The sequence below is a fragment of the Myotis brandtii genome, unplaced genomic scaffold (genome assembly GCF_000412655.1).
Source record: "Myotis brandtii unplaced genomic scaffold, ASM41265v1 scaffold115, whole genome shotgun sequence".
NCBI lineage: Eukaryota > Metazoa > Chordata > Mammalia > Chiroptera > Vespertilionidae > Myotis > Myotis brandtii.
This window is the reverse complement of record NW_005353967.1, coordinates 13,850,397-13,862,092: the sequence shown is the minus strand read 5'-3', so window position 1 is coordinate 13,862,092 and position 11,696 is coordinate 13,850,397. Positions and strand designations below refer to the sequence as shown.

The 11,696-nt window shown below is 42.8% G+C and overlaps 2 protein-coding genes across 2 annotated transcripts in view; both read right to left on the bottom strand.

Annotated features, from left to right (window-relative positions):
• Positions 1-11,696, bottom strand: part of CENPH (centromere protein H) — a 29,225-nt gene that overhangs the window by 15,751 nt on the left and 1,778 nt on the right. The gene's annotated exons all lie outside the window — the stretch shown is intronic.
• On the bottom strand, positions 2,915-11,572 carry CCNB1 (cyclin B1). Its single transcript, XM_005857973.2, has 9 exons — positions 11,396-11,572; positions 10,558-10,728; positions 10,275-10,451; positions 7,652-7,834; positions 6,391-6,549; positions 6,030-6,266; positions 5,525-5,665; positions 4,765-4,875; positions 2,915-4,285 (listed from the first exon to the last, which is right to left on the bottom strand). The coding sequence occupies exons 1-9, from the start codon at positions 11,414-11,416 to the stop codon at positions 4,178-4,180; spliced, it is 1,308 nt and encodes a 435-aa protein (XP_005858035.1). The 5' UTR covers positions 11,417-11,572; the 3' UTR covers positions 2,915-4,177.

The window sequence follows — 11,696 nt, the reverse complement described above, 5'->3', positions numbered from 1 at the left end:
TCCCGTTTCCCGCCACCAAACTGACGCCCGGAAGGGGACGCAGCGCCGGCGCGTTTCGTCCCGCCTCTTCCGCCCGAAGGCCCGCCGCTTCCGGCTCGTCCTTTGGCGGCCACAGTTGCCGCTGTCCCTTTCATCTTGGCTCTACCAGTAGTTTGAAATCGACACCAACCACTAGTACAAAAAGTTCCGGAACTTTACTTGTTCGCTCTCCCGAGTGCCGGGCCAGAGGCCGGGCTGTAGCATTTGGGACCCCGGCGCGTCGGGAATCGCGGCCCGGAGGGTAAGACCCCGACAGAAACGCTCATTCAGCCTTGGCGCTGGGACGTGGGGTCCCTTTCTACCCCTGGCCCTGGAAAGCGGGTGTGCCTGGTCGCTGGGAAAGAGAAACATTAGGGGGTTACGAAGACTTTGATCTGAACTGATAAGGTCCAGGCCCCTCGTCTGGCCGAGAAACGGATGGCCGGAGTTCAGAGTCACCCACGGCTCCCTGCGAGGCAGTGCAGTACTTGAACCCCAGACTTCCGGCCTGAAACTCCGCTGTCAGCACAATTCACACTCCTAACAGAGTTGGGTGGCCCCCAAGTGTTAGCTTGTTGACTTGGCGGGTTACAATTGAGCTTTCTTAGTTAGGCAGAGAGCGGGAAATGGAGGGAATGCAGGACGTATAAATGTCTGATGGAGCTGGTTTTTCATTATGGACGGCGGTGTAAGAGACACTACCCTTGCAGCACACGGCCAACAGCTCGAGGGAGGAGCATTCCCTTCTGTCTCTACTTTCCCGAGTTGTACTTGATCACATAGCTCCCCTTCCTTCCTCTCCATTATCAAATACAAGTCCTGGTAAAAGATTCAAAAGGCACTGTAGGATATAAATGTTAGTTCCCCACTCCTACCCCCAAACTCCTAGCATTTTGTTTCCCTTTTTTCCACAAAAGGATCCTATTGTGCGTTTTTTCCACTTTACCGGGGGGTGTCTTCCAAAATCAATCTCATCCTTTTAAGCAGTTGCCTATCAGGTGTCCACTGGCCAAATTAGGGACAAAGACAATACAGTTCTCCAATCTGAGCATTCATCAGAATCATTGTGAGGTGTCTAAATTACTGAGTTGCATTTCTAACAAGTTCCAGGTGATACTGATATTGCTGGTTGGGAACAACACTTTGAGAACCACTGCAATAATGGATCTTAACAGTAACTTTAAAAAAATCCAGAATAAAAAGTGAAGGTGTGGGCGGGCAGCTATTCTTTTATTTCAGAGAGGAAGGGAGAGAGATAGTAACATCAATGATTTTGATGGGCTGCCTCCTGCATATCCCCGCCCCCACTGGGGACGGAGCCTGCAACCCTGGGCATATGCCCTTGATCCGAATCGAACCCGGGACCCTTCAGTCCGCAGGCCAACGCTCCATCCACTGAGCCAAACTGGCTAGGGCGGGAGCTATTCTTTCCAGGGTGGTCCGTGAGGTCCGAAAGGTTGGCGACCACTGCTTTAGAGAATATCCAACATATATAAAAGGGATAATAGAATTATTTAACTATCATCATGCCACTCCCAGTGAGATAAATGATTCAAAGCAAGTATAATTTATGGATACTAAAACTAAAAAGAACACCTTTACAGCAGAACTATACCTGGTAGTTAGCACTTTAACCAGCTAATCAAACCTGGTACCACCAGTAGTTTAGCAATCTGATGTGATTCCAAAATGATGCATTTGTTGTGCAGATCATCTATATTCTTGTCAAAATGCATAACCTGAAATTAACTATAAATAAATAAATAGCCCTGACCGGTTTGGCTCAGTGGATAGAGCGTCGGCCTGCGGGCCGAAGGGTCCCAGGTTCGATTCCAGTCAAGGGCATGTACTTTGGTTGCGGGCACATCCCTAGTAGGGGGTGTGTAGGAGGCAGCTGATCGAGGTTTCTGTCTCATCAATGTTTCTGACTATCCCTCTCCCTTCCTCTCTAAAAAATCAATAAAATATATATTTAAAAAAAATAAAATTTTTGCATTTGAGGCCTAGAAAACACTAAAAACAAGAAAACTGATGTCAGCTGGATAAGAAAAATACAACTAGAAATAAAAATAAAGTGAAAATTAGATTCTGTTCATACTAGTGACAGAAAACACTCTTCTAAACTCAATAAACGCTCAATGCAGGAGCTGACCCCTGCTGGTTAGCCCGCTCCCATTGGGGGAGCACCACTCAGCCAGAAGCCGAGCTCACTACTGGCTAGCACAGAGGTGGTGGTGGGAGCCTCTCCTGCCCTGCTAAGGGCCCCTCGGGGGATATCGGACTGCTGGTTTAGGCTCCCTGTGGGGAGCAGGCCTAAGCCAGCAGGCTGACATCCCCCCAAGGGGTCTTGGACTGCGAGAGGGCGCAGGCCGGGCTGAGGGACCCCGCCACACCCCAGTGCAGGAATGTTGTGCACCCTGCCTCGTTATATAATTAAATTCTAACACTTTAGTAACAACATATTTAAGTGCATGTGTTTGAGACTGCGAGAGGGCGCAGGCCGGGCTGAGGGACCCCGCCACACCCCAGTGCAGGAATGTTGTGCACCCTGCCTCGTTATATAATTCTAACACTTTAGTAACAACATTATTTAAGTGCATGTGTTTGAAAATTGCCCCCACATATTTGAAAAATAGTGGTAGTCTAGACAATATAGTTTTACATTGTTTATCGCAGGAAAAAACAAGACCAGGAAGCAATAGATGGACATTGATGTTTCAGTTCAGTTGGACAGGATTTTAATCATATGGTAATGGCATGAATAGGAACCCATCTAAAGAATCCTACCTCAGACCACAGTGATTAAAGATCTAAATGGGAAATTTTTAAAATTTTAGATATTTATGGCTTGGGGATGGAGTTGACCTTAACATTGAAAATCCAAAAGCAACAAGAGAAAAAAAAATATTTAATAATGTAACTTTTAAGTGTGTGCATGGCAAACGACAAAGTTAAAGGGCAAATGACAAACTGGGAAAGCCTTACAAATTTTAAGTTAGTAGACAACAAAAATTTATTCAAGTAGCCATTAGCAGTATAAATTAAAACAGCAAGCAAGGTAGAATATTTTTTTTGCCAACTTCACAGAAATTGATGAGGATGATTACCTTTAGTTCTGGCAAGATTGCAAAGAAAACAAACACTTTTGCACATTGCTGATGACATTGAGAAAGTCCCCTGGCAGAACCCACTAGAAATGAGATTACACATACACTTTGGAGAACCCAGTGTACATTTAAAAAAACATGGTATTTAATGACATTTAAACAGTATTGCTTATAGAGACAAAGAAAAAAAACAACAATCTGTCATCAGCAGAATGATTGAATACATTATAGTATACTATGGAATATAATACGCAAATACAGGGTAAGGCCTATACATGTTGAACATTGCTGAGTATGTACAACAGTCCTATTTTTTAAAACATCAACAATTTACATGCATGATTGTTTATAGAAATCATGAAAGGATACATCCCAACTGTTGACATCCTTCAGGTGGATGAACTGAGATGTAGGAAAGTTGGGGGAGGGGTAAAATAAAAATTTAAAGATACTTTTGTATGTTTGAGGAGCCCCATTTATTTTCTCAACCAATAAAACCAACAAAAAGTCAAGCAGGTTAGGTTTAGAATATAGATTAAAGTTATTTTTTCCAGTTAAAGAGTTGACACTAAATTTGGTAATCTAAGAAATAGTGGTAAAAGTAGATTAGAATTATTGGAAGCAACCACCAGAACAGAAAACAGGGGGACTAGGAATGAGGTGGCAGACTTTTAAGTAGAACCAGACAGGCAGCAGATGCTGCATGATCACTGGGCTAACATGCAGTATGCTCTATGTAAGTAAATTTTGAATGCCTTCAAGTAAAAACCAGATACATAAAACAAAAACCATGTAAGCAACAGTTATATATATATTAGTTGGGTCCCCAAGTTAATTGAAAGCACTTTTTATATTCCCCACCATATCTTTACCACACCTTTTAAGGTACCCTAGAGTAGAAAGTAGCCACATTCAAATGAATTAAGGTATAAGAAGTAAAAAGGACCACAGCTTTATTAAAAGTAAGTAAATGTAACATATAATATATACAGATAGCACATGGTGCCAATTGTATTTGCAGGTATTACAGTACTCCAACTCAAGTTCACAAGTTACACCTTTGCCACAGCCTTGGCTAAATCTTTAACTAGTGCAGAATTTAGCTGTGCTAGAGTGCTGATCTTAGCATGCTTAGAGGTGGCATACTTGTTCTTGATAGTCTGGAAGAGAAAAGCATAGTAATTAATGAAGGAAAAGAGGAAAACATAAAAAATGCAGTGGTACAGGTATTCATGTAAAACGGGTGGGGAACCCTTTCTCTGCCGAGGGCCATTTGGAAATTTATAACATCCTTTGTGGGCCACACTAAATCAACTTAAAAATTAGCCTGCTCTATTTAGGCAAACATTTAATTAACTTACTCCTAATGCCTTGGCAGGGCCAGACCAAATGATTTTGTGGGCCTTATAGGGCTCAATGGCTGGACATTCCCCATCACTGACATAAAACATCAAGTCCTTAAAAATAAGTTATGCATTTTCAGGCATGAAGTCTTTTCATGCATATACTCTGACAGGGAATCAAACCCTGACCTCTTGGTTCATGGGTCAGTGCTCAACCACTCAGCCACACTGGACAGGCCACGAATTCTTATTTTCACTTTCCCCACAATATCCTAAAGTGTCACTGATTGACTTACCATGTGCTTCGTAAGCCCACAATTCACCATGACTATGTTCTTAGCGAGGTGTTGCATAACAAGGAGAAGTGATTCTTCAGTGTATGACAGGTAATGCTGTAGAACTGGTGTCTATGATAATAAGAGTTAATGTTAATAATGCTCATCAACAATGGTTTTCATAAAATTTCTAGATGTTATTCAAGAGTATGGTAGGAAGACTGATACTGTATGACTGCTTATCACTGAAATTTAAGACAAGCTTAAGACCCCTTCTTCCCTAGGCACTCTTCTTTCATGATTCTCTAAGATCCTATCCTTAAACCTATCATACACTAACATGCTCAAACTGATACACTTTTTTAATTGTTGACTTATCTACCCCAAACCTAGACTTCAAACTCCTTGAGGCCCACTTTCTCATTCACAATTCTATTCCTAGGCTGAGGGTAGCACATGGCACATAGAAATACTTGTTGAATCAACCAATATGAATAAACTTCTAGTATGTCATTTTTCCTGCTTGTACTTCTCCATCTATAAGGAGTAGCAGCTGTTCTGCCTTTCTCAAGGGGATATAGAAAGATGAAATTAGGTAATTAAATGAAAGTGTTCTATGAACACTTCACAAACAGGATACCATTTTTAATCATTCCCTCCGTAGATGCCACATTTAGGAACCATCTGAATTGTCCTTTAATGAAAACAGTTCTGCATTCAGGCAAATACTATTTACAATGTAAAAGCTTAGGGCAACCTAGGTCTGTGGGACAGAGCTTACCCATTCACCATTATCGAGAATTTTCAGTGCTAAGCAAAAAGCTCCTGCTGCAATCTGAGAAGGAGGAAAATGCACCATATCATAGTCTAACATAGTTAGTTCCATCAGGTACTTGGCCAAGGTATGTTGCTCCACATCAACCTGGAACAAAATCCACACAGATCACTGAGCTTCTGCCAGAAAAATTTGCCTTGGCAATAACCAGTATGTACATAACCATAACTACAAATATTTGCCTATAAACTCAAGTGCGATTATTCATGGAAGGCCTTAATAATATTAACATGTTAAGCACCCTGTCAGTCACCGGTGACTGACACTATACTTTCTGTCCAGAAGACAATATAGGCTGGGCGCCTAACATGTTAATATACAGCCTGACTGGAAATAAAGAATATGTTTATCCCTTCCCCACGTAGTTAGGTATAAGTTAGTTGAATTAGATCTGCTTGGTCGGCAATATTCTTTAATATACCACACCAAAGGTTTCTCAAGAGATCTATACCTCTCCGATCTTAGATGCTCTCCGAAGGAAGTGCAGGGGTAGAGGGCGACCCAGGCAAAAATTTAAAGCTCTCAGAATCTTCATTTCCATCTGTCTGATTTGGAGCTTAGTGTAAGTGTTGTCAGTCACAAAGGCAAAGTCACCGATTTCTGGAGGGTACATTTCTTCATATTTGCTCGCAATAAACATGGCAGTGACACCAACCAGCTGCAGCATCTTCTTGGGCACAGAATTATTCTGCAATGGGAATTTCAACTGGATGAATAAGTAATATGTATTTGAAAAGAAGACAGAGGTATGAAAAAGGTGGGGAAGACAGACACCTGGAGGTGAGAACTCTCAATTATTGAATTATGCTCACCTGCATGAATCGGTCAATAATGGAAACAGTCATGTACATGGTCTCCTGCAGTAACCTGAATTTCATCTGAACCTGCACCAGCCAATCAATTAGGATGGCTCTCATATTTCCAGTGATTTCACGACCTAGTAGGTATTTTGGTCTGACTGCTTGCTCTTCCTGCAAAAGAAATGCTGATCATTATTAGAAGCAAGACTCCATGTGACATTTCTGACCAGAAATATTAGTCACCAAATAATAGCTCTGGAGCATTTAGAATCTCTAGCAGTCCTTAGCTCAATTATTCATATGGCCACTACAAACAGCTCTATCACTGAAGAGAAAAAGCACACAAACATTAAGTAGAACAGTGTGACAATTTGTATTGGCAGATCTGAGTTCAATTCACCATTGTCCCACACCCTGTACCCACTTGTTCCCAAATAAAGATACTTTACTATCATCTCCAATCTTTTCACCTAAGACTCTAAAACCCAGAACCTGAGCTTTATCAAGTAGAGAAAAATAGCAACTCTCAGATCATCTGGAACCCTGGTGCTACCATTCTCCTGCCCCAGGGTTTAAACCCCCAAAACACCCATCGATAAGGTGAAGAATGAATCATCAAGGTACGGCGCATACATTTGCTAAATCCACTCCTCCAAAGTTAGAACATGAACTTTAAGAAGGGAGAAGACACCCAAAGCAGAAAGCTAGTCCTAGCAAGGAAGTCATCTTGCAGGACAATCCTGTAGGAAATGGAAATGCCTCAAAGAAACAGGCAAGAGATTGAAGATGTTAATGATGCTAAGGGAAGAGCATGCATTACCAAAAACTGGAAAAATCTGGTAATGCATAGCCTATGTTAGCATACAGAATGTTTCCCCTTTTTGGGGTGGGGGAAGGGATAAAGGTGATGCCACTAATATCCATCTACCTCCTGTTATCCTCCTTAAACCCAGAGTTTGGGACTTGCCAGTTTCTAACTGTGATAGATATAAATATATCTCCAATCTGTGGAATTTGTTAGAAAGAGCCATGGTAGTATCTACTTTTACTTCAAACTATGCCTGTTCAAAATGGCAAATACAGACTTCCTAAGTTTGTTTAGTGACTTTTTTTTATTCAAGGAAGGAGAATTCGAAAGTGGAATTTATTGTTAAATGTTTTTCTCACATCCAACTTAAATTATTGTAAACTATTAATGGAAAATACCTAATAAATATAGATGCAGTTTAGAAAAAAAACACAAAGATTCAAAGATTCTAATCATAATACTGACCTCAACTTGTCTCAGATAAGTATAGATATCTTTCACATATTCACTACAAAGGTTTGGATCAGCTCCATCTTCTGCATCCACATCATTCACTGCAAGCATTACATCAGAGAAAGCCTGGCACAGATATTCTTCTGCAGGGGCACAGCCAGATGTTTCCATTGGGCTTGGAGAGGGAGTATCAACCTTGAACAGAGAAAGACTTTTAAAATTAATAGCAAAGAGGAGCTTAAAATCTGGGAATAAAGAACAGATTATTGGTACCAACTCAAGAGATCATTTGCTGAATAGTCATGTAATCATTTCCTTAAAGGAAAAACCATCTTTTTACATTTATTCAATATCTTGTTAGAAGTGATTAATATGCCCTAACCAGTTTGGCTCAGCGGATAGAGCATCGGCCTGCAGACTCAAGGGTCCCAGGTTCGATTCCGGTCAAGGGCATGTACCTTGGTTGCGGGCATCCCCAGTAGGGGGCGTGCAAGAGGCAGCTGATCGATGTTTCTCTCTCATCGATGTTTCTAACTCTCTATCCCTCTCCCCTCCTCTCTAAAAAATCAATAAAATATATTAAAAAAAATAAAATTGCAACCCCCACTGGGCAGGTGTGGCTCAGTGGTTGAGTGTCTACTTAAAAAAAAAAAAAAGAAGTGATTAATATGAAAAGTGAGCCAATTTGAAATCAGCAGAACCTAAATGCTAACAGGTAAAACAGAAAGCAAATTCATTCTGGACCTTCCTCCAAAGGAAATTGATAAGTAACAAATCTCTTTATCAATGTCTGTGAAGTTAATCCAAATGAATGACAAGTCAGTCTTTTCCTGTTTGTCTCAAAATATAGACTGCTTGTCACTGGAACAGGAGTTCTGTCCTGACTATTAATTATTAATTGACTTTATTAATGATTTCCTTCAAATCCGTTACCTCACTGTTCATTTATTGAGCACTTTCTTCAAGCCAAGCTCTGTGGTAGCCACTGACTTTATGATGTCCTAGTGGGGCTTTAAATTTAGAAGAGAGAAGTAAATGAAGCAAGGAGAGTGATTCTAGGAACAGTAATTGGGGTGGGGGAAGTTAGTTAAAGCTTCAGGAGTTAATATTTGAGATGTTTTGAAGGCTGAAAAGATTACTAGCTAAATGAAAGGGAGCGGGAAAGGCAAGAATCAGTATGGGACTCAAGGAAACCCCAGGTAGTTTGGTACTGCCAATTAAAGATTGTGCATGCTTCAGGTTTCATGAGCTAGGTCCAGAAGGTCAATACTAAGTCTTATACCCTTAGATATAAGAAGTCAGGCTGAATGACATTTACAGATTTCCCAACTGGTTTTACTAATTTTTTAAAAATAAGAGCTTCAGAATGCAGTTCATTGTAATTTCAGCAAAGCAGCTTCTTCCAGATGACCTGTTTTCCCCTCACAGTAAATACATTTATTTAATTCTTGGTTTTTGAGGCTAACTCATCTTTTTACCTACTTTTGGAGAGCTACATTTTCTTCCTGCTTTACACTATTATATATTACAGGCTTATTAATATTTAACTAGTGAGTGAAAAAAAAAGATTCAAGAGAACAATCTGTGTTTCAGTCAACAAATTTTGGTCAGAAATGACTTGTATCAAAGACAGCTCAATCTGGTCCAGGCAGTTACTACTCAATACCATCAACAAACCGATTAAAAGCATAGGTTGTGCCCTAGCAGGTTTGGCTCAGTGGATAGAGCGCCGGCCTGCAGACTGAAGGGTTAAGGGTTCGATTCTGGCCAAGGGCACATGCCCAGGCTGATCCCCAGTGTGGGGCGTGCAGGAGGCAGCCAGTCAATGATTCTCTCTCATCATTGCTTTTTCTCTCTCTCTCCCTCTCTGAAATCAATTAAAAAACAACAACAAAGATATATACAAAGCATAGGTTATGCCCTGGCCGGTGATGCTCATTAGTTAGAGCTTGGGAAGGGTTGCAGTTGGATTCAAGGGCAGGTATCTGGTTGCAGGTTTGATCCTGGCATGGTCAGGTGCATCTCTTTCACATCAATGTTTCTTTCTCTCTCTCTTTCCTCCCTTCTCCCCCACTCTCTCCTTCCTTTCTACTCTCTAAAAATCAATGGAAAAAATATTCTATAGTGAGGATTAACAACAACAAAAAAGCACAAGTTGTGAAGCCAGACAAGCCTGGGTTTGAATCCAATTATGTGCCACTGATTAGACATGATTCTAGAACAGCCGTGGGCAAAACTACGGCCCTCGGGCCGGATCCAGCCCGTTTGAAATGAATAAAACTAAAAAAAAAAAAAAACGAACCCTTTTATGTAATGATGTTTACTTTGAATTTATATTAGTTCACACAAACACTCCATCCATGCTTTTGTTCCGGCCCTCCGGTCCAGTTTAAGAACCCATTGTGGCCCTCGAGTCAAAAAGTTTGCCCACCCCTGCTCTAGAACATGCTTATCTACAAAGTAGAATACTAGCTAATAGAATATAAGATTATGTGAATTAACGCATTTAATGTTTAGCAGAGTACTCTATAGTGTACTATTAGTGTTACTATTACTATTTATTCAATGCATTAGAATATCAAGTGAGATTTGAAAGTAACAATCAACAGACTCTAAAATAGTAAAATAAGTTTACCAGAATAGGCTCAGGCGAAAGTTTTTCTTCTTTAACAGGCTCAGGCTCCGGCTCCCGCGCTGGTTCCGGCACAGGCGCAGGCGCAGGCACAGGCACTGATGCAGGCTCCAGTGCCTTTTCCATAGGTTTCGGTAGTTTTTTAGCAATAACTTTTCCAGCAGCTAATGTTTTTGCCTCCTGTAGATGAATGGGAGAGAGTGAAATGTTTTTCTATCCAGGGTCACAGCTGGAAAGTGGACTTTTACAGACACTTACAGACACGTCGAACCGGGAAGATAGGTACCTTTTTCAGAGGCAGCTTGGCCTGGGGCTGTTCACTGACATTGTTAGCGATGTCTCCAAGGGCTGTTCTCGGCCTCAGCCCGGCCTTGGAGGTTGCAGTAGTGGCCACGGGCACGCGCTTTGCGCCTGCTATAGTGATCTTCGCCTTATTTTCGGCATTAATTTTCGTGTTCTGAAAGAAGCAAGACAATTTGAGAGGTGGCACAGATAGGTTAGAGTAAGTCGGGGGTTAGGATGAGCCCAAAGAGAGGGTCTTAGGACGGAAGTCGGCTGAGAGCCGGAGGAAACCCGGGTTGCAGGGTCTGGCTAAGACTGTGACAAGCCCGTTTCCTCCCAGAATCCCTTCACTCTCGTACAGAGGGATTGCCGATGAGTCCCGGCTGGCCCTAAAATACCACGGGTCTGCATTTGAAAGGAAAGAAAAAAGGTCTCCAGTTGCCGGCACCTTCTCTCTCTCCGGGAAGGGAGTCAACACAGTTGGTGGGAGCCCACACAGGGAGCCTCATCACCTTTTATTTTGTTTTTTAAATATATTTTTTATTGTTGGTAGTATTTCCCCCCTCCATCACCTTTTAGGAAAGGTTTCCCGTCGACCCTCCAACAGCCGCCCCCTCCCCCAGTGTTTATCCAAGGCCCATCCAGATCTTTGTCACCTTCCTCTCTTCGTCGGTCGCATCTCCAAGCTCCCCCACCAGGGGCCCACCGACACCCCTATCCTCCTCCCCAAATCCCTGCGTGGTCCGCTCCCGCCCGGGGGGCTCCGGCAGACGAGACAGGAAGGGAGCACGCAGCGAGAAAGGCCGCGCCCTCCCTCTCGCCGTCCGCAGCAGCTCACTCACCCTGGTGACCCGGAGCGCCATGGCTTCCTCTTCACCAGGCCGCAGCTCAGCGGGAGAAGCAGAAGACGGGAGAGCCCCCAGGAGCGGGGGACCGGGACCCAACGCAGACCAACAGCCGTTCCGCCGCAGCACGCCGGCGACGCAGGCCCCAGCCGCGGATTTAAACTCCGCACCGCTCTCTCCTCATTGGCCAGTTCGTGGCACTCGCTCCCTTCCCATTGGCGGCTGCCGGTTCCCGAGAATGCGTTTCCACGGCGATCCCGCGACGGAGTTCGAGACGGGGCGGGGCCAGAGCCACCGT